Source organism: Taudactylus pleione, unplaced genomic scaffold, assembly GCF_031769625.1.
Source record: "Taudactylus pleione unplaced genomic scaffold, aTauple2 ptg000266l, whole genome shotgun sequence".
Classification (NCBI taxonomy): domain Eukaryota; kingdom Metazoa; phylum Chordata; class Amphibia; order Anura; family Myobatrachidae; genus Taudactylus; species Taudactylus pleione.
In genome coordinates, this window is record NW_028284668.1 from 3,127,094 (window position 1) to 3,151,167 (window position 24,074).

At 41.0% G+C, this 24,074-nt stretch overlaps 1 protein-coding gene across 1 annotated transcript in view; it reads left to right on the forward strand.

Moving 5' to 3' along the window:
• Positions 1-24,074, forward strand: part of MYH9 (myosin heavy chain 9) — a 386,037-nt gene that overhangs the window by 245,741 nt on the left and 116,222 nt on the right. Inside the window, exon 25 of the mRNA XM_088481216.1 lies at positions 4,371-4,542. Within this exon, the coding sequence (XP_088337342.1) occupies positions 4,371-4,542 (172 nt within the window). The remainder of the gene's footprint in view (positions 1-4,370; positions 4,543-24,074) is intronic.

Here is a 24,074-nt window from a genome sequence, read left to right on the forward strand (position 1 = left end):
CCCCTGTGGTGAGTGCTATCTTTAATATCTTCTATCCCAGTGTAATGGGTGATAGCCTGCAGAGCCCGGTCGCAATAGTCTTCTGCAGTTTCACTCTCCTTTTGTTTGATTTGTGAAGATTTTGTTCCAGTTAACTACTACTGGAAAATATATACCCAATTGAGTCACAATGCGGGAAATGTTACCTTGGTTTACTTGGTCTGTTAAGGGAACGTCGCCATCCAATACACAGTCCGTGATAAATTTTGTCACGTCGGTATTGCGTGGTAGACAGGCCCTTAACACCACACGCCAATCTTTATTAGTGGGCTCATGAGAACTACCCAAATTTCTCAAAAATCTTTGACATTTGGCTAGTTCCTTTTTGGGATCGGGGAAATCATTTATGATGGAATTTAGTTCTGCTCTTGTCCATGGACAATGCATTACTACTTCCCATGTGGGCACTACACCGTTTGCATCCGCATTTCCATTCGGAACAGTTATTGTCCGAATGGGATGCAGACCGTCAGCGTTACTACCTCTGACCTGGTTACCTGGCTGGGGGTTTAATCTGCTGCTGCTGCTACGAATGGTATTAACTTCCTCTATGGGTGCAGAGTGTGTTAACACTTCCCTTGCTGTTACCGATGGAGATGGCGGCACCACCCGTGATTGTGGTGATGCAGCATCTATCGTCTGTACAGCATGGGAAATGGCGGACATCACAATAGGCTCATCATCCACATCATAAACATTTTCTTTATGGTTGCTTAAGAGGGGGTACAAATTGCTTGTTACATTTTTATGGGTATTTTTGGTAACTGTACTTGCACCTCCATCCACAAGGTGGGGGAGGTGAGCGTGAACTGCTGGCAATACTCTCCACGACGCTACCTTGCCGCACGTGCGCGCCAATTTGCGGCTCGCCCGTATTGCAACTTAGCGTAGCGGATGTATTTTCTGGCAATGCGCTCGCAACGCTAGTTTGCTTCGTTGGCACATTTTTAAGCCACGCATCCCCTTCATGCTGCCATAGTTTTAAACATTCAAAATACTTAATCTTTTTCTCTCGGGATCGCACCATACTGATGTGATCCTGGACATTGTCTAACACATTTTTGTCAAAACTACCAATTCTGGGAAACGGTCTAACACACTTCCTCGTCATATTAAACCATAAATCACAATACCTTATTGCATAAGTACCGTACTCTGCATACATGATACGACGGGCCGATCCAATCGGCGCCTCCATTAGCAGCACATCATTGCCTAACATCTCTACTGTTTGCGTGGCTCCCATTCTGAGACAACTCCTACGCTTTTCAATAAAAATTTAAACTGGTGAAAGATACTTTCACTTACCTGTGGACGATTTAAGTTGGCGGCGTCCACACACCTGGATAAGATTTAGTAAGGCAACTTCCACACCTGGATAAGATTTGAAAAAGGCAACTTCCACCCCCGGATAAGATTTAGTAAGGCAACTTCCACACCTATGAGCGTTTTATATGTCGGCTACTCTCACGCACCTCTCTACAACAAAGACAACATTTACACTTGCTACTGTGTATAGAACGGTAAAGCTGCTTACCGAGCGACTAGGCTAACCCTTGCACCTAGCCCTTAAGGATCATACGATACACTTAACTTTGTTTAACAAATATTCACTGTTCCACTCTTTTTTTTCCTGCGCAGAAAAATACACGTTAACCCAGATATTGGTAATAGAAAAAAAAAATTTAAACCTCAATGGCTTTGTTCAAACACGTTGCAGCAGAACCGGTTGTGCGTATACACTATTGTGCGACCAGCCGCATACACAATAATGCGACTACCACACAACCGTATAATGACTTTTTAACTTCGTGCGCAAAAATGCGTATCAGCCGTGTGCGCAATACTGCTGCACCCCTCTAAACGCAAGGTTCTATCAACAGAGGAAAACAAACTTTTTCCTCTCTTGTCCCTGGATTCTAGTCAGCTTCCTTGATTCACACGGAGACTGATAGCGATCTTTCAGCACAAAGCAGTTGCAGGCAAACCCTGCATGTGGCCACTCCACCCTTTGCTGAAATATCGATGACCGTATGTACTGTGTGAGCAGGTAAGTGACTTCACTACGAGCCCCCAACTAACGAAACTGGATCAGAACCTCTATATACCCCTGCCTATACCTTCTAAAATCCTTCCTATAAACCTCTAAGAATAACGCTAATTTGCGTATGCAGTTAGACTGCAAATAAAGACTTAGACGTGGAATCTGTGGTTCCAAAGCACAAGTGTTATTCAGGTAAAAGTTCAGACAGTTACATGCAATTGATCTATACTCAATTTAGGCGTAAAAGGAAATAATACAGACCCAAGTACAGTATACATACGCAGCACTTCCGGACACGGAGATAGGCATCAGTAAGAGACCCCCAGTCATACAGCATTCAGCATGAAGACTGAAGACCAGCATTCGTGCACTCATATTTCTACCCCCCCAGAATAAACAGGACAATAGGGAAGTCTGTTGCTGATATCATTGGTTCCCAGAGGAGAAGCATATGTTACAGCACATTTAACAGGCTGGTTCAAATAGACTCTCTCTGCCTCTAACAGCTGGGGATCTTTCTAATCACGCCCTCTGTAACATCCTAGCAGTTCATGAAATAAAACATTTTGTTGCTTGTAGGTTCTGTGATCCATAACTTGAGTTTGCATGATGCGATCTCTCCACCGATAACACCGGAATGCTGTAAAAAGCATACGCATCAGAACAAAACCAAATACAACTTGCTTATCATGTATAATACCTTAGTTATCAAATACCTTTATTTCTCAGTATTTAAACTAACTGAACCAACCTAAATCATACACTTTAATACTTATTGAACCTTATGTGTGAATATGTAATGTGTGGGTATTCGGGGTTTGATATAAAGATGTATTAATGTGTGTATGAAGATGGGTACACTTGACACTAACATCTTAGCAGCGTGACATGCTGGGCCAGATATTTCTACATGTCTTCTGTCAGCAGGCCCCCACCTTTCCTGTGTTCTCGGTCTCTTGTGTGAAAATGCAAAATATCCCAGCTACAAGAGACAGACCTAAGGTGACACTCTAGCCTTTGAAATCATGTCATTGCAGGAAGCTTGCTAATGTATTCTAGCCGGACCACCTGTAGTGAGGGCATTTGGTGAATCGCCGTAACCTATGGTGATGGTCACAGATGCATTCGCATGATGCTAATGGTATTATCGCCACATGTACTAAAATGTGAGTTTATCTAAAATGGCGCTTAGGCGGCCATTTCGCAAAATGGCGTCTTGCGACCAGTCGCAAGATGGTGTCGCTGCGATTCAATTTTAAACTGATCTTGTCTCAGCCAATATAGCTTCGACAATACTATCTGCATGCAAAGCAATACAGTTTGCATTGTTCCATGCTAGACCCTTTCAGATAGAATGTTTAATGAAATGGGGACACCAAAGGTCTGTCCAGTTCTTTAGGCTGTCCCCAAGAACTCAAATGTCTAATACTGTATTGTTGCTAAGGATACGCAATCGAAGACTATTTAATTTTTTATTTTTATATGTGAGTAGAATACACTTTTGGTCCTGTAGCTTGTTCAAAAGGGGAGTTGGCTAGAAGGGGATAGACAGTAAAAAGGTCGACAATGTCTAGATAGTTAGGCACTTACCTTAACGGTTAGGGTTAGGCACTAGAAGGGACTGTTGGGGTCGGGCACCTACCACATTGGTTAGGGTTAGGCACCAGGATGGAGGGTTAAGGGACCAAGGGGAGGGTTAGGGTGAAGATTAGTGCTAGAGAATTAAAAAAAAATCATGTCAACCATTTTTGTCAACGTTTGACCTTGCCGACCAGTTGAACAATTGACTATCTAACATCTGGTGTCCATTTAGACAGTCTACCTGTTAATCCACATCCAGGCAGAAGAGACTATTGATGAACAATAAGACAATCTTAGATCTGTGCACATCTTCCTATTCCAGACAGTGACAGTGCTTTCCATCAGGTTGGTGGGTACTTCTTGGGTGGCATGGGGTTTCCATGGAAGTCTGTGCACAGATGACCAAGTAGTAGTCTGGAACACTTTTTTTTTTTTTTTTTTTTTTTTTTCTTCTTTTCTTCTTCTTCTTCTTCTTGTGCTTCTAAGATTTAGATGTGCTGGACGAGTTTCCATGCCCATTTTTCACAATTCAACAAATTGTGAAAAATGGAATTGATGCAAGAACAAAAATAGAATTTTATGGATTAAAAATACTTAAGAACTTTAACATTTTCACTCCCATAGCTGTTTATTCAAAACTTGACAATTCTTGATAAATTTACATACTTTTCTGTTCACTTAACATGCATGCCAAATGTCTCTGCAGAGCGTCTGCGTAGAGAGGAGAAGCAACGCCAGGAGCTAGAGAAGACACGCCGCAAGTTAGAGGGTGACTCTACAGACTTGCATGATCAGATTGCAGAGCTGCAAGCACAAATTGCTGAACTGAAGATACAACTTGCTAAAAAGGAAGAAGAATTGCATGCTGCTCTTGCAAGGTTAGAGGTTCTGTGGAATGGGAAAATCCTTCTTGGGATAAATTGCATGTGATTTTTGTCGCCTAAATCCATGATGTAAGAATCTTCTCAGGCAGCACAAGTCTAGATTGTTACCTAATCTCTAAGCCTTCTCTATTACTTTGGTCACTTTCTTTTCACAGTGGGATGTACTGCAGGAAAATAAATTGCTATGCAGAGGAGTTTCCTTGCAGTGTCTCCTGGAAGCTTCCATATTGAGCAGCATCTCAACTACAGTCCTCAAAACCCTAACTGCACATATTTTCCATACTGCGTGCAGGAGCACGGATGTATTCGTTACTTTACTGACACATTTTAAATGGCACTAATTATTTCACTTGTGATTCTGTGAAGAGTGCACTGTTAGGGTTACATGATTGGGAAACTTAGATTGTTGGGTTCTGCACATATGACAGACTGGCAAGACTTCTGTGCGACCTACATATAAATGCTACGGCCGGCCTACACAGTGCCAGCACCCTGCCTCCATACGTTGTTCACACTGCCGCAAGAACTGACGCCCTATAATTTCAATGCTTTTTCCATTTCAAGTGAGGCTGTTCAGGATAACCTCCCAAACTTAAAGTCCACAGTTTATTTCTGCGGAATACTACACTTTATTTATTTTATTTTTTTTTAACCTATATTTTTTTTTTATTACTGTAATACTCCAGAGAGGGCATTGGCGCCCACCCACCCATTTTTTAACTGGGGACATAATATGTAGTGCAGCTGAAAAAGGGCCATGGCCTCATGGGTAAGGGCTAGGGAAGAGATGGGGAGGCCAGGAGATGCTGGGAATAAAAGAGGAAGCTACAAGCGAGAATGATAATAAACAGGAAAATTGACAGGCCCAAACAGTGCCCCCTGCCTGGCACAGGTCGCACTACCCTAGTTACAGCCCTGCAGGAGGCCATAGTTGTACCTCCAGTGCCAAGCTCTGGTTTCATAGATTTATATCTATTAGATGTATAGATTCAAGGAGAGCTAAGGGTTGGGGTTTATTGAGTGTGACCACACTAGAGACTGAGATTGGGTAGAGGGGGGTAATCTAAATGGTGGCTGCCTTTCCTCTATCATCCAATTTGGGGGACACTGCTATACTGTGGGTTAGAGGGGATTGCACAAGAAACAGGCACTAAATAGTTAACAAACGTGAACTACACTCCACCCCCCTCTAAGCCCTCCCAACTTTCCAGATCTCAGGTCTGTCTTTAATTTAGTGCCTTGGAGCAAGGCATATTTTTCCTGTCCCCTGAGAGATTGTTTATTTTGATTATGGCGTACTGTGCCTCAGACCCTGTTTATAGGGTTCAGTGCACACATGGAGTGAGACCTTAGATTAGTTAGAAGGCTACCTGGATATCCCTGCTGTCAGCCCTGCTCCATTTTGGTTAAGGTAGCACAGCAATAGCCTACTTCTGGCTGGGCTGTAGGCGGCTGGCTACTGACAATGGTCCTATCATTTAAAACAAGATTTTTATCGTGCGCTCTTTCTAAATATTACTGGAGTAGATTTGGGAGTTGCAATAGCTAGTAAGGTCACCACTCTTCTCAATATACAGGCATGTTTTTGTTAGGGATAGCTAGCGCTCACCTAAGGAGCAAATTTGTGTGTGTGTATGTATATATATATATATGTGTATATGTATATATATATATATATATATATGCGTGTGTATGTATGTATGTATGTATGTATGTATATATATATATATATATATATATATATATATATAGTAAATTCAGTGCGCAAGTCAATCAATCAATGAATAAACACATATAATACTGTGAAAAGTTTTTTAGAATCCAATATATAAACGGACATTTGGAACAAAGTAAATCTGTGTCACAGACGCCAGATATACCACAGGCCACAGGTACCACACAGGCCGGCGTCTTCCCCACGTTAAAACCCGGATCCAAGCGGGTATTGGTTTATCTGGAAATGAGAGCAAGAAAGAAGAGGGGGCGCCACATAGTGCATGAAACTGTAAAACAGATTTTATTGCAGACAGTGGACATAAAACTCGTTCAATGAATATGCGTACCACAATCAGCGGTCAGATACCACCGCAAGTAATAAAAATGAAGAAGCCTGAATATCACCCGAATGTCTCCGGGGACTCCGTCGGCTCTTCGACCAGTAATGGACAGCAACGCCAAACCACGCCCCAACACGTTTCGTCATCGACTTCGTCAGGAGGCTGGTTTGGCGTGAATAACAGGCATGCTCTTATACTAGTCATCCAATCTACTTCCACAAGTGTTTTATAATTAGATACTTAAACTAATCAGTATTGGAAACACTATAGGGAAATAGTAGCAGATGTTACAATGTGGGTACTTTAAATCCTAATGCATACATTGCATAACATTTATAATTAAACTTAATAAATTAAAAAGTCAGCATTTAAATAAATGCAAAAAATAAATTGTAAACATAATGAAATACTTTTCCTTAAAAATACAAACATAATAGTACAATAAATATGTGCAAAATGCATGAGTTAAAATTCATGAGTTAAAATTAAAATAAGGAATACTGGGATATAAAGGAATATGGAATAAAAAACAAGAGATAAAAAACGCAAAAGATAAGCAATAGATCTACAACAGCAGGCCAATTAATCTCTTAAAAAGGGGTGATATCATATCCCTCATTTAACCCATTAGGTTGCAAAGTATTCATAGTTATAATCCAAAAGGATTCTCTTTGCCAATAAATGATCTCTATTGCCTCCTTTTATATCAATCAACACATGTTCTAATCCCATAAATCTCAAAGTAGTGGGGTTACTACCATGACACTTTTTAAAATGTCTGGGGACACTATGATTATCCACACCATTTTTTATATTCCGCAGGTGTTCTAAAATTCTGATTTTCAGCACCCTTTTTGTTCAGCAGACGATAATTTTATTAGGGAAGAACAACTCACTATGAAAGAAATGAGAACATGGTGGGATATTGTTGGTTTGGAGAATTATATATAATGTAGTAGGATTCCAAGGGGACTACGGATTAACAAAAATCCTACATTTGGTGCTTCAAACAACAAATTTTTAAAAGAATGGAATCATATTTTAGACCAATGTTCACTTGATTTAATGAGGCTCATTGTTTATGAAAAAAAGAGAATGTTGGAAGAAATAGAAAAAGAAATGTCCCTTTTAGAAGGAAAAATGGAATAATTAAAGAACACTGGTGATTATGTTGATTTCAATCGCTATCTCACCACTAAAGTTCAGAAAATAGAATCAGATATAATAGAAAGAAAAACAAATAAGTTTGAGAGATAAACAAGATTACGATTCAGGTAACATACAGAGTTGGCCTAAAATTAGGAGAGACCATTTTAAAACAGGACCTGTTATGAAGTCCAATCCTCTACCTGCATGGAGGAAAAAATCAGAGGTTGATTTGACAATTGATCCTCCAGTGGCTAAATCACATTGGGAAACTTTGCCACCACGTTGGCAAACAGTGAGTAAAGATAAATCTTTTAAAAATAAAAATAGAACCGAGCAAAATAGGAATTATTCTCCAGCCTTGAGGAATCAGTTTGGTACAGTAAATACCTTGATGTTTTTTTTTATTTGGTCCCTTGGTAACTGTTGCGGACCAATAAGTAGTTAGTTCATACATTCCAATGGACACATGATGCAGGGGAGCCCCTGGATGGGATGTTCTGGTCATGTTTTTCATTGGCTCTCACGATATGTGACACAGCTGATAGATGTCATTGTCGGGTAAAAAAAACTGGAATTCCGGGTCACTTGATCGGAGAGAATCACGTGGACGGGACAGCTGATAGACAGACAGAGCATCTTAAGATGACGATAGATAAACGAGAGGTATGAATTATTTGTAATAAATCTTGCGGAAGATCCCTTGTTAAAAACCTTGTTTAATGGTCCATAGGAACATGACGCGTACTATGTGAAGGGTCATATGGTAGTTCCGAGTCACGTGATTAGAATTGGTCATGTGAACGGGACTGGTGACAGCTCCTATACTAATACATTATTGGAGGTTTGTCGTTTTTATAATATTTTAGTTTGATGTTTATTATCCTTATGCGAGATATAATGGGATTGCCCAGAATTAACTAAGGTTTTTATACTATAAAGTGGATGGTTTTTTCTTGTTTTTGCATATTCAATGTAATTGTACACAGGTGTTTTCAATCTATTAGATTAGACCAGGTATATATACAAGCCACGGAGGCTCATTCAATCATATGCTCCTGAGGAAGCTGGGCGATAATATATCCAGCGAAACGCGTTGAGCGCCATCTGTATATGCTGACCAAGCTCTGGAAGTTTGCTGCTATCTATCTTGTGGACATAGAGCCTTTTATTTTCTTGCAATTGGCAGGAATAACGGAGATCTGGACTTTTCACAAAGGACCCATTCATATGCAACTATAACGCTGCTAAGGGACGTATCATCTGTGAGAAGGTGTAGTACACATTAACCCATTCTGTGCAAATTACGCTGCCCAGGGATTGTTACATCTATCCTACTTGGATCCGGTAAATCTTTGTTGCCTCAAAGGAAAGTTCTAGTCCACTCAATACGGATTTGTTCATATCCAGGACTATAATCCATGAGCTCTAGGTCATAGTATATACAATATATTGCTATATCGTCAATTGGTTCACCTGCGGTGATTTATATATTTTAATATATGATAATAAACATGTGATTTTTTATTTAACCATCCACTTTCATCATTAGTTTTTATCTATTTTTTATGTTTACTATATAGCGCTGGTAATTTTGTATTATATGATAGAGAATATGTTTCACCAATGAGGAGACCTTTTTTTGGAGCCCACAAAAGAGGGAATTTTTTAGGGGACAATACCCAGGGTCAGTACACCCCACCTTTTTCAGGAAAAAGGTACCGAGAAGACTAGGTAAAAGAGGGGGAAAAGGGACTACAAGAAAAGAAAACACTGTTCTAGCACCCAAGAGTAAAGGGATTTTTAACTTATCCCAATCTCACTGTCCTCAGCTGATGAGAACTTGCTAGCTAAGGGACTCTTTTGCTCCGAATGTGGGCTGTAATAATTATAGAGGACAAATAGATTTAAGTTTATTTGCACGTAAATTGACTCTGAAACGTCACTTCCTGAGGCACGATAATAAGTCCTTGGCACCTTTAAGGAATTATGAATCAGACAATTCAAAATCTTCTTCCGGTCTCAAGAACCGTTCAGTCTTTTATCCTGTGGAATCAAGAGGATCCCATATTGATATGTTTATTATTATTATTATAAATAAAGGATAATATGGCGCCACAAGGGTTCCGCAGCGCCTTACATAGTACATAAACATAGTGCACAAACATAGTACATAAACAGTCGAGCAGAACAAGAAAACAGTGTCATACAGTTTAAGACACTACAAGACAAGTACATGGTATATAAACACTGCTGCAACAGAAGCAGGATGGCAAAAGTCATGGGTTAGGTGCTTTTGAGTATAGAGCAGATAATATAAGTAAAGAAAGGATAAGCACAAGAGGAAAGAGGGCCCTGCTCCTGAGAGCTTACATTCTAGAGGGGATGTTCAAACAGACAGGGGTGACACGGATGGGGTAGACAGTGAGCATGGGACAGAGGGTTAGGATGACAGATGGCTGGATTCCTATTTTACAGTATGTGTGGAAGTCATTTGAATTAAGATTTATGCCACTGACGTTCTACTTTAAGAGGCAGTTTTTGTAGGTGTCTGTGGAAAGCCATGGCTGTTATATCAGTTTACGTGAAGTCTGACGGGTAGCTGAAGCCACTTCATGAAGGGCTATTTAGAGAGTTTGGTTAACGTATAAACCAGCAGTCTCAGGTAAATGTAGAAATTGGTAAAAGTAGTTATTGTAAAGAGATGTTCAGATGTAAAATAATAAGTTGTGATCAAGTGTGAATTCTATAAGGCACATTTATTGATTTGGAGGGTGATGGGAGACATGTGAGGTTTGCAGGATATTTATTCCATAGTAAATCCGCTGTCCGTGTGTGGGGCCTGGATTTGGTGATATGTCACCAGATAATAAAAGCAGAAGAATGGAGAAGTAGATATAGTTGTAGGTGTGTAAAAAAATTTTATAGTGACACAATGAGGCTGTAATAGTCAATTTTTGATGTTAAGAAATCTCATTAGTTTTTAGAGGAGGTGAGTGACTCAATAGGGCGGCAGTGTGCCCAGAGAGGGGAGATGCAGGGAGAGTTAGGGATGTTATTTCCTTAGAGAAAATACAAAGGAGGGAGTTGATAAAAAGAAATGTGTAGTACATGGTGAGTTTTAGGTTTTTTTTTTTTTTTTAGACAAATTTTAAAGTAATCAGTATCTTAATCTGAAATTACCTTAGATGTTGGTCAATGTTTGTTCAACTGTTTGATTAACTGTTATGTAATCACACTTTGTGCCTTTAACACTTGGTGTTTTTAACCCCAGCTGCAAACAGCCCCAGCTGCCCCTAGACTGAATATAAGGAGTGGTTTCCCTTGATTAAGACAGGCTACAACTGACTCAATTGGCTTGCTGATCAAAGGAGATAACTTGCTCTGAGTTGGAGCAAAAACCAGGCCAGATATATACCATAAACTATGCTTCACTGACCAATACAGCTAGTTAAGAAAGACTTTGAGAAATTATGTGAGAATACTCCAATTACCAACAAATTTAACTACTATGGAGACATAGTCTTTAAGGAAATTGGTAGAGAATAAGACCCTAGTTTTCAAACAGGCTGATAAGGGTGGGGGCATGGTGATTTTAGATCATACCGATTATGAAAAAGAAATGCTGAGATTACTATCAGATAAAAAAAATCATATGTACAGTTAGATAAAGATCCCACATGCGATTATCTGATTGTGTTGAAAAAAATATTAGATAAAGGGTTATTTTCTGGTATTTCAATGAAGAATATCAATACCTATACAATTTATATCCATGTATAGCAAATATTTACTATTTATCCAAAATACATAAAAATCGTAACACACCTCCTGGTCGACCGATAGTATCTGGGATAAATTCGTTGGGGTCACGGATATCTGAATATGTTGATATCTTTCTAAAACCCTTTTTCACAGCTTGATACTTATAACAAAGATTCCACACATGTTTTACAAATCCTTGATACATTTAAATGGGAAGAAGGTTTTGGTTGGGGAGCTAACGATGTTGAGTCATTATATACCTCTATTCCCCATAGTAATTGCTTGCTAAAAATACAAGATGTTCTCAGTTCTGATACAAATATGACTGCTGCAAAAATCGATTTTTATTAATGATTGTTTAGAGTTTATTCTTTAATTATTTCACTTTTTTAGATCTTTTTTATCTTCAGACATGCGGTTGCACAATGGGGACTATTTGTGCACCGTCTGTAGCGAATTTATATATGGGGGAGTCGGAAAAATTGTATGTTTTAAGCAATAATCCCTTTACTGCCAAGATTCGATTATTTAAGCGATATATCGATGATAGTTTGGTAGTGTGGCAGGGTGACAAAGATGATTTCGATGAATTTGTGAAATATTTGAATATAAATGATTTTAATTTGAGATTTACTTCTAATTTTAATGTAAATGAAATTTCAATTTTTGGATCTTGTACTAAACACTAAGAATTGTACTGAGGAATGTAATAATATACAAACTCATAAATTTTTTTAAAAAGTGGACTGCAACAGTTATTTGGATTCTAGAAGTTGCCATCTGAATAGGTGGAAGAAAAATCTACCTTTTTCCTAGTTAGTGAGATTAAGACGTAATTGTAGTTCTCAGGATAAATTCAATGAACAGGCTGAAATATATAGGCAGAGGTTCTTAGAAAAAGGTTATCCTATTGAATTAATTAATGCAGCAGTGAAAAAAGCTGGTGCTTTAAATAGGAAGAGTCTTATTAACTATAAAACTGATGCCCTGAAAAAAGAAGGATCATCTATTGAGAATAATAAGTGTGCATTTATTACTCAATTCAATTCTTCCAGTCAGGACATTATTAAGATCCTTAATAAATATTGGCATATTATTCAAATGGATCCAGTTTTATCAATTACGCTGGATAAGCCTGAAATTGTGTTTAGAAGAGCCCGCACTTTAAAAACAGCCCTTTCACCCAGCCTATTACTATTGTTGGATGAAGGAAAATTAGAGAAATCCTGTCAGTTTGAGACTGGCAGGCTTCTATACATGTGGCAGGTGTAAAGTCTGCCCTCATGGTTTGAACAAGGCAAAAAATTTTACCAGCAGTACAGGGAAAGAATTCAATGTCAAATATATTATAAATTGTTTGACCACTTATGTTATTTATTTATTGGTTTGTGGCTGCAGTAAAATGTATGTAGGAAAAACAAAAAGGGTGCTGAAAATCAGAATTTTAGAACACCTGCGGAATATAAAAAATGGTGTGGATAATCATAGTGTCCCCAGACATTTTAAAAAGTGTCATGGTAGTAATCCCACTACTTTGAGATATATGGGATTAGAACATGTGTTGATTGATATAAAAGGAGGCAATAGAGATCATTTATTGGCAAAGAGAGAATCCTTTTGGATTATAACTTTGAATACTTTGCAGCCTAATGGGTTAAATGAGGGATATGATATCACCCCTTTTTTAAGAGATTAATTGGCCTGCTGTTGTAGATCTATTGCTTATCTTTTGCTGTTTATCTCGTTTTTTTATTCCATATTCCTTTATATCCCAGTATTCCTTATTTTAATTTTAACTCATGCATTTTGCACATATTTATTGTACTATTATGTTTGTATTTTTAAGGAAAAGTATTTCATTATGTTTACAATTTATTTTTTGCATTTAAATGCTGACTTTTTAATTTATTATGTTTAATTATAAATGTTACGCAATGTATGCATTAGGATTTAAAGTACCCACATTGTAACATTTGCTACTATTTCCCTATAGTGTTTCCAATACTGATTAGTTTAAGTATCTAATTATAAAACACTTGTGGAAGTAGATGGGATGACTAGTATAAGAGCATGCCTGTTATTCACGCCAAACCAGCCTCCTGACGAAGTCTGACGAAACTCGTTGGGGCGTGGTTTGGCGTTGCTGTCCATTACTGGTCGAATAGCCGACGGAGTCCCTGGAGACGTTCGGGTGATATTCAGTCTTCATTTTTATTACTTGCGGTGGTATCTGACCGCTGATTGTGGTACGCATATTCATTGAACGAATTTTATGTCCGCTGTCCGCAATAAAAACTGTTTTACAGTTTCATCCACTATGTGGCGCCCCCTCTTCTTTCTTGCTCTCATTTCCAGATGTGTGTGTGTATATGTATGTGTGTATATGTATGTGTACATATATATAACAAAAAATAAAAATATACTGATAGAATCAAATAACTGTAAGGGGACTATTTTAAATTGAGGAGTTTTATTGTAGTCTTAAACTCATACTTATGTAAGGACAAACACATACAATAATCACAGGGAAACATGAAGGGAAAGGGAGGGATGACAGTGAGAGAATTACTCAAAGGGTAGAATTAAAAACGTTTGTATAAAAAACCTTTTGGTAAAACGTTCAAAACATTATAATAAATTGATAATTGAAAAATAAGTCGATAACCGAAAAATAGCTGACTTCCAAGTAGAGTTGGTTAATGTGTATTATCAAGTATATAGTTTTATAATGCCAGAGAGAAAAGGACTTTTGTAAGTCCAAATAAGTTCAGTATAGGAAATTCTGATGCTTTTGCAGTGAGTGCAACATAAATTGTAGAGAAATGTCAGGATTCCTGATTGTTGTTGATGTTTTCATGTTGGGGAGTCCCAAGTCCAGTGGCGGGTGTTAATGACTATCAGTGCTGCAGACACTGATTGTGTCGCCTGGCAATGAAGGGGTGGAAAGGTAAGTATGTTCACATGGAGTTCACCTGCACGGTTTGTCAGTACTCCTTAGTGGTACAGAGGAGGATAGACTGGTGCTGCGGGGGTCACTTAGGAGGACAGCATACACGGCGGGTGATCTGCCAGCGGGTGCAGTGTTCCTGGTTTCCCCGGCTGACACAGCTTCCCCTATCTCCTGACCAACTCTTACCTTCATTTGCGGCTTCGTCCGTACCGGATGTTAGCCGCTGCTCCGTCCCTCCAAGCGTCCTGGTAACTCTGGTGCTCCAATGCGTGTAAAGTATGATCAGATAAGTCTGTGTAGGTAAGTGGTCCAACGCGTTTCAGCCAACTCCGGTGGCCGCCTTCAAGGATCTCTAATGGTCCTAATGTAGTGGTTTAAATAGCCATGCTTATCCCCGGTCTCTGTTTAAGATTGATTGACCAGAACAAACACCTATCAGAATCCTCAAAGAGCAAGGGTATCAGGTTAAACACCAGTAGGTGATATATTCCTAAGTAAACAATAGTGTTTGTTAAAGTGGGGAAGACAGGTGGAGGAAAACTGCATACAAATATGACAACACAGGGATGACATCTAGACATGGATTGCTTCATGTCAATTATTTATTAAGAAAGAATTAAAATCTAAATATAGAAATGAAATAAAATAAATTTAAATGAAAAATTTGTATATATTAATAAAATGAAAATAGAATTACTCATATGTAATTATTTTGAAAACGTGACTCCTAAACTTTATATGTAGTATGTAATTCCAATTTCTGACCTTAAGTAATATATATTTGGTGGTTTTTAATACTTGGTTATGACGATTGTTTTTGTTTTTTTGTTTTGTTTTTTTTAACTGGGATAAACAGATTTATTTACAGGTATTGCAGAGAGTTTTTGTTTCTGTATATATTTTACATTTTCTAAGTATTGTGTATATGAAGTGTGTATTGCATGTCATTATACAAATGTTTAAACATATTTGTCTAACATATATATTTTGGAATATAGGGCTCTGTCTGGTTATGTTTGGAGCATTCAATTAGTATTACATTCTTACTTAGTTAATAATAGCTGGTTGTGTTGCTATATTGATAGTTGTCTTATTTTTATTTCGTTGAATAGAAGTCTGTTTTGCTTGTCTCTTTTCAGAAGATTATGAAGTTAAGGGTTCAATATGTCCAGATATGATTTGGCTTCTTAATGAGCATGTCTCTTTTCTCCTTTTTTTTTTTTTTTTTTTCCCTTCCCTGTTCTTTTTTTCCTTTTTCATCTTCTTATAAGATCGTCTGGATTTCAAGATCTATATTTAATCCATTGTGTACCAGAGTTTTGAGGGTGATTATCCATATTTCCTCTTTTTTTTTTTTATCATGATTGCCCCCTCTCCAATTCTTCTTTTTTTTTTTTTTTTTTTTTTACCATTTTATGCCTATAAAGTTTAGTTTTGTGGCATCTTTTTGGTATTTGATTTTAAAATGGGATGATACATTGTGCTCCTTTAGTCCCTTGATTATGTTCCTTCTATGCTCATTGATCCGTTCTTTCAAAGTCCTTATGGTTTCGCCCACATACTGTTTGCCACAAGGGTATGTTAGTAAATACACCACTCCTTTTGTATCGCACATGATGCATTCAGTTATGTTGTGGCTTTTTTTTTGTGATGTTAGAGATGAAGTTCTTAATCGGTTTTGTGGTTTTGCATTTTGATGTTCTGCAATTGGTGCATCGTCCACAATAGTAAAAGCCTTTGTTCTTATCCATAGTGATAGATCTTTGGGTGAGACTGATCGGAGGGATGTGGTTGGAAATGAGCTCTTTCCTGATGTCTAGTGCTTTCTTAAAGACTACTTTGGGGTTTTCAGGTAGAATCTCTGCCAATATGTTCTCTTTGGTTAGGATGTTCCAATGTTTCCTCAGGATTTTCTTGACCTGAATAGATGCCGAATTGAACTCTGTGATGAAGCAGATCTCAAAATCCCCGCCTAAAGGGTTTCTTTTGTCTCTGTAGGTCAGGAGTTCTTTTCTGTCTTTTTCAAGGATCTCTTCGTATGCTTAATCTATCAATTTGATGTTGTATTTCTTTTGTAAAAATTGCTCTTTTAATTCCTCACTTTGGGATTTGTAGTCTAATACTGATGTGCAGTTTCGTCTTATCCTGGTGAACTGGCCCTTTGGTACATTTTCCAGCCATTTTGGGTAATATCCACTTGTTGATAAAATAAAGCTGTTTACGTCTACGTTCTTTCTGTGGGTTTTGGTTACAATCTGATCTTTAATGAAGATTTCAAGATCCAAGAAGTGGACTTTTTCTTTACTGTATTCGGCTGTAAATGTAAGATTTCTGGAATTGGAGTACATGTTGCTTTGGAATTCTTGTAGAGATTCCACCGGGCCCTCCCATATGAATATTATATTGTCTATGTATCTTTTCCAGAGTACCAAGTTCGCTCCTGCCACGTAGTTGTTCCAAACAAAATCTTCCTCCCACACGCTCATGAAAAGATTTGCTTAGCTGGTAGCGAACTTGGTACCCATCGCTGTCCCTTGGCGTTGAACATAGAACCAGCCTTCGAACCAAATGTAGTTGTGATTTAAGATATAATTTATCCCACTCAGTATGAAAGTGAGCTGTTCTTCTTCTTTTAGGGTATGATCCTGTTGCAATATGCGTTTGATGCTCTTTATTCCTTGCTCGTGGTTGATGGATGTATAGAAGGTTGTCACGTCACATGTAACCGTTCCAAGTGATATCCTGTAATTCTTTTAGAATGTGGGTAGTGTCTTTCAAATGTGAACGTTGTTTATTTAAGTAGGTCTGTAGAAAGAAATCTAAATACTGGGATAGGGTGGGGCTGATGGAGTCTATCCCTGAAATTATTGGTCTTCCTGGGGGGTTTTGAGTGTCTTTATGCAATTTTGGTAGGAAGTAGAAAACTGGAATCATTGCGTGTTTGTTTAGAATAAATTCCCTCTCTGCTTTCGTCAAGATGTTTGTTCCAAGTCCTTCATCCAGTATTTTCGTTAGCTGTTATAGCAACCCGTTGGGTCTGTATCTAGTTTTTCATACGTAATGGTGTCTTCCAGGATTCTTTTTGCCTCTTTAATGCATGCGTCTTTGTCCATTATGACTATCCCGCCCCCTTGTCAGCAGCCTTAATTATGCTGTCCTAATTGCTCCATAGTTCTTTGAGTGCTTGTTTTGCTTTTGGTTTTTTTGTTTTTTTTGTTAATATTCCTGATTTTCCTTTTTTTTTTTTTTTTTGTAGAGATGAGTTTTTCAATAACATCGAATACCATTTTTTCAAAGGTGGTAATGAATTCACCCTTGATATGTCTTGGGTAGAAATTAGATTTTGGGGGTAAGTCCGAGTGCTTGAAAGCGTCGTGTTGTGTTGATGGGGTTTGCATAGTCTGTGAAGGATTGTGTCGCCCATTCATTGCCGGGCGACACAATCAGTGTCTGCAGCACTGATGGTCATTAACACCCGCCACTGGCCTCGGACTCCCGAACATCAAAACATCAATTGACAACGATCAGGAATCCTGACATTTCTCTACAATTTATGTTGCACCCACTGCAAAAGCATCAGAATTTCCTATACTGAACTTATTTGGACTTACAAAAGTCCTTTTCTCTCTGGCATTATAAAACTATATACTTGATAATCCACATTAACCAACTCTACTTGGAAGTCAGCTATTTTTCGTTTATCGACTTATTTTTCAATTATCAATTTATTATAATGTTTTGAACGTTTTACCCAAAAGTGAATAAGATAAAAACAATGATCTGTGCTATGTAAGAAAAGGGGGAGGGGGTGGAATAATGTAAGCAGCTTGATAAAAATTGGTAAATTTGAATAAAATATATAACTAACAAGCGCTAAATAAATAAAAGTAAGAGAAACAATTCAAAATTAAAACAATGTTTACAGCCCCTTTGGGGTAGTATGTTTGGAGCAGGTTGAAGGGAATGGGGACGCTATTTTCCGTGTCCACACAATAAGTTCCAGATCTTGGCTTGGTGAGTAATGATCTAATGCTTTCCCTACCTCTAAGTCTGCTATCCTCGCAGACCGGGGATCTCTGCCAGCGAGATAGTGTGTTGCCGTGGCGCCGTTTGATGACGTCAGACGCCCGGACCTCCTGCGGTAAGCGGATGGTTCTCCCAAAAGGCTTCTTTCCACTTTGCTCCTCACATCGGATGCTATACCAGGTTGAACACGTGTAAATGTTCTCCTTAGGTGAGCGCTAGCTATCCCAAACAAAAAACGGTCCTATCATTTAGCCCCACGACCTTTACCACTGGTGACCAGTGTGGGGCGTGGGCTACTACTGCAGCAGCCTCTACCCCAGAAATGGCAGTAAGCCATTCTAAGAATACAGTACAAAGGGTTTTACGGACTTATGAGATTATATTTCCTTGTTGCTCACCATATAGTTATTGCTGCTTTGCCTTATTAGCTCATGACACATTTTATTCTTACTGCACAGATAAGTCAGGACCAGGTTTGCATTTAATGTTTGTTTTTTTTTTTGCTTTTTTTTTCATTTTTGCTGTCCGGAATTCAGGGGACAGGAAAGACTAACCTGCATTTTTGCGCAGCTTTGCCTCTGGTCTCAGAAGACAGACCTGAGGCGCAGTGATGTGGACACTGGTGTTCCTACGACCCTGAGACCATCGGGGCATTTAATATACTGACGCAGGGCATATGTAGAGGCCAGGGGACCCTGTGGTTAATGTCAGCAAGGGGAGAAGGCGCTCTCCCTGCAGCCCCTACCCCAGTCCAGGGCACCATTCCACTGCGGTCTTGGTGTTCCCCGAGCGGCTTCTCCCTCACCCTCCGAGACATGCGTCAGCCATTTTATGCAAGCAGGTCTCCGGGAACGCTGGATCCTGTATACCTCTCCCATGGGCCAGGTTATACAGTGCTATATTCTACCAGCTACTGCGGTCTGTGTAGTTGATTTTAGTGCCCATTGCAGACATGTAATGTATTTCTGCGTTTGGAAAGTAGAGATTAGTGCTAGCACAAGTCACATACATACATACATACATACATACATACATACTGTCAGTTTAAACCTTATACTTTATTCTACTATACCGTGAGATACTAAGGTATAAGGGGGTTGATTGTACCTGATATCTTCTATATAATTGTGAGGGCTGTCACATACTATATAGTGCGGTTGCACACTATACTGTGCCATATTACTGCAAGGTGTTAACTGCACTGTATCTTTGTATTTTATTATTTTTGTGGCTGTGTATGGCAGAGGAAAGAATAACAAGGAGGCTGATGCTACTGCTCCTATTCTGGTGTCTTGTAAGTCCTGCTCAGCGGGCTTAGTACAAAGACCATCCTGAATGAGGTCCTCTGGGTCTAATTGTTACACAACACCAGGCCCCTCAGCCCTGGTGTCCCCTGAGGACCCACTCTAGGCTGCCTTTTCACAGGTGTTGGCATAGATTGGTAGATGTACTGTCTACCTCAGTACAGAGTTTGGCTAATACCTCTACAGTTTTTCAGCAAATGCTGCAAAAGGAAAAGCCTTTACCTAATAAACCTACTAAATGTGCTGTTATGTTCCCAGTCCATCCAGTTACCTGATTCTGATATATCTGGAGAGGCAGAGGACGCAGACCTCTCACTCTAACCCTGTCTCAGGAGACGTTGAGCCACTCTATAAATTAAATATACCTCCTCTGGTGAGAGTTGCAAAATCCATTTACAAATGGAGGAAGAACTTGCTCCTAAGATAAAACAACCGCTTTTTAAACAACAAAGTAGTTTTACCAGGGTTCCCTCACTCTGACCAGCTATCTCTTCACATGAGAAGCATGGAATATGCCCCTGAAAAAGGTTTCAAATTCCCAAACTTTTAAGTTCCTTTCTTCTTTGGGGTCCACAGGAATTACCTTTTGGGATATGTGGAGTGATCCAGGCAACCAAACATTTACAAGCTTTAGCTCCCAGGATGCACTGGGTGGCCCTCCATATATACTCCGCCCCTGGCTCCAGGCATTGTTTTTTTTATGAACAGGGGACTGCTTTGGGAGTACCTCAATATGAACAGCTCACTGAGCTTATAGGGGAAGATGGAACACTTCAGATAAACTGTTGTAGATTCCAAAAAGACTGTCTTTTAATACCCTCTCCCACAGGGAGAGTGATTAGGTGGGAAATCCCCCTACCTACTGGGGATTTTTGTGACACCTTCCTAAAGGGCTTCCCAGAAGGTTGTTTACACAACTCCCCCATCAGATTCTATCTAGGCCCTTGCTCTCTAGTAGACATTTCATGCCCTTCTAAATTCAGGGATGATAATCCCGGTTCCTTTGGGTTAATAAGGAAGGAGTTACGGTATTACTCAGATTTGTTTTTGATTTAGAAGCTAGATGGGTCTCATTGCTGTATTCTGAATCTGAAATCTCTTAATAGGTTTATCCTTGTGCCCAAGTTACGTATGAAGACCCTACAGCAATTAATGCTGGCAATAGAACCTGGGGATTTCATGGTTCCCTGGACATACAGGATGCATATCTGCATGTACCTATTGCCAGGGGTTTCTGAGTTTTGCTGTTCGTCAGCAACATTACCATTGCCCTTTGGACTGTCCACAAGCCTCTGTGGTGTTTACCATGATAATGGCAGTCATGGCTGCTTTTCTCAGAAGTCAGGATAGTACCATACTTGGTGACCTCTGGATTATGGTGCAGTCTCCGTGGATTTTACATCCTCTCCAGCTGACCATTGGCATGGCAAGATAGTAAGTTGGAAAAAGTATTCTTTCTACTACAGGGTCCATAGGGGGTCCACAGGGTTGACCTTGGGGGGTATAGCTGGATCTGGATCCACAGGCACCACGCAGTTAAAGCTTTGCTGCTCCCAGGATGCACTTGGGTCCATCCTCCCCTATACCCCGCCCCCGAGCCCAGGCACCTGTTTTAGTTGGTGCCCGGCTAGAGTCGGGTCACCCTGGGCAGTGGGGCTGCATAAGCAGCCCCATAGCTTTATTTTTAAAAAAGATTTTATTTATTTATTTTTGCTTCTTCAGAGCGGCAGCATCAGACTGTCCATCTGGACGTCCACGCTGCCGCTCCAACAGCCCTGCTGGCGCTGCGACGCCAGTACTGATCTGGGGATCGCAGCGGGACCCCGGAGTCAGTACTAGCGTGGCTTCGGGACCTCACACTGACTGCTGCCGGATGCACGGGGCCAGGTAAGGGGGATAATAAATGCAGTCTTCAGCCGCCGGTCTCTGGGGACAGACCGGCGGCTCTAGTAGCGGTGGCGGGCTCCCCCTTCACAGGCATACCCCGTGTGACCACTGGACCACCGGGGAGTAATTGCTGGACGGGAACCAGCGTCCCTGGGGTTAATTGCTAGCGAGGGGAGGCAGCCTTCCCTGGTTTATTGGCCCCTCCCCTCAGCCCAGCGCACCTTCTCGTGTGCTGGTGTCGTTGGGCTGTTCCTCTTGCGGCCACTCCTCCTCAGAGCTCTTCGGCGGCCATCTTCTCAGTGGCAGCGCAGATCTCCCAGGCGGTGCGTGGACCGGTCCCCCTGCGTACCTCTCCCCTGCAAAAGGACTGTGATCGCAGCACTATAGCCCTCCCAGACACTGAATCTGGGAGGTTGATTGTAGCGAAAGGTGCAGTGAGTATTACTTCCTGCATGGTATGTGACTTTTTGCTAGTGCTGCTGTCTGTGCTAATTTTCTGCTGACTGTCATCTTATCACTATCCTTTTCCTTCTCCTACGGCCCGTCAGGTGTGTGGGGGAGGGGTGTTCTTTCTGTGTACCTCACTTATATAGATCTACGTATTTGTGAGGTCTGTCACATACAGTGGTGTGCTACTCAGTACCATATTGTGGGCTGGTTGTGTTGCATACTTGGGAGTGAGCAGGTGTTATACGCCTCACCTCTTTTCGGTGATACATTTTTATTGCAAAGTTATTGTGTCATGTCTGATGAGGAGAATGAGTGCTACGTGGCTCCTGTGGTGTTTTCCTGCCAGCGCCGTTCGGCAGGGGTTGATGGGGTGGATTTGTCTCAGGACGGTCTGTGTGGGCGGTGCCAGCTGGTACCTGGTCCCTCTAAACCCCCGGTGGCGCAGGATCCTCCTTGGGCGATGTTTACACAAGTGCTGGCGTCGATCGCGGACCGACTTGCGATCCCAACTGCGGTCCCTTCTAGGGCGTTGCCCCAGCCTACCATACCCCGTTCCCCAGGTGTTACGCATCTGGTGCAGTCTCCTCCCGGGTCTCAGACTGTGGGTCCTTATGCGGGATTGCTTGTGTACGTGCAGTCTCCCACGGTGACGCAGCAGTCAATGGTACCCTTTCAGGGGTATCCTCAGGCGGTACCCCTTCCCTGGGTGGATGTCCTCTCCAGCTCTGTTCAGAGCCTGGCGGCCTCGTCATCAGCTTTTCAGACGATGTTACAGTGATTTGCCCCCAAAAGGCGTCCAAGCGACCCGTTCCGGCTTCACTGGCGGTGCAGTTCAGACACGGACGTGCCTTCGGATGACTGAGAGGTCCATGAGGAGTCGGATGCCGGGGCCCAGGAGGTTGAGGCTAAGTCCTCCATTAATGTGCCGGCATTGGTTAGGGCGGTGTGGGCCATCCTGCATATAGAGGAGGATGTGCCGTCTCCCAGGTCGAAGTATCCTAATTTTAAAAAGGCCAAAGTAGCTTTGACTGTTTTTCTCCTGTCCAACCAGGATCATATGGCAGGGGCCTGGCAGTTGCCCAGCAAGAGATTCCAACCGCAGAAACGGTTGGCAACCAACTATCCTTTTCCTGAGGCTCATTGCAGGAAATGGGGAAACTCCGCCTGCGGTGGATTCCCATGTCACCCGCTTAATTAAAAGCGCTACTTTACCTTTACAGTCTCTCCTCCCTGAAGGAACCCACGGACAGGAAAGTGGAGACTTGTTTAAAGTTGATCTACTCTCTCTCTGGGGCAGTAGCCCGTCCGTCCATGGCCATCTCTTGATTGGCTAAGGCCATTGAGAGCTGGGCCAACGCTTTGGAGGATACCTTTCCGGATGAGGCTCCGGATATCCAGAGAGCGTTGATAGGACAAATGAGAGATGCGGCTTCCTTCATTGGGGAAGCATCGTTGGATGCAAGCCTGCTGACCTCTAGGTTGTCGGCTGCAGCTGTGTCGGCGCGTCGTCCTTGTGGCTGCGGTCCTCGAGAGCTGTCGCAGACTTCAAAAATGGCCTGGAGGCTTTACCTTTTAATGGAGAGTTGCTATTTGGTCCAGACTTGGACAAAATAGTGGATAATCTGGCTAAGTCTAAATCAGCCTTCCTCTTTTCGGCTTCAGCACCTGCCAAAGTGCAGAGCTCCGCCTTTCGGTCCTTTTCGGGTTCTAGGCAAGGCCAAAGGTCAGTCCCGAGGCAGTCGGCGACCAAGAACGCCTCTAAGCCCAAGAAGCAGGACTGGAGTGCCAGGCGCCATTCTTCCAAGCAGGAAGATAAACCTTCTGCCTGATGGGACGGGCCTCCCTCTGGGGGACCCCAGAGTGGGAGGCTGACTTCTTCAATTTGCCCAGTGCTGGCACAATACCACCAATGGTTCAGTACCACCACGGATGCCTGGGTTC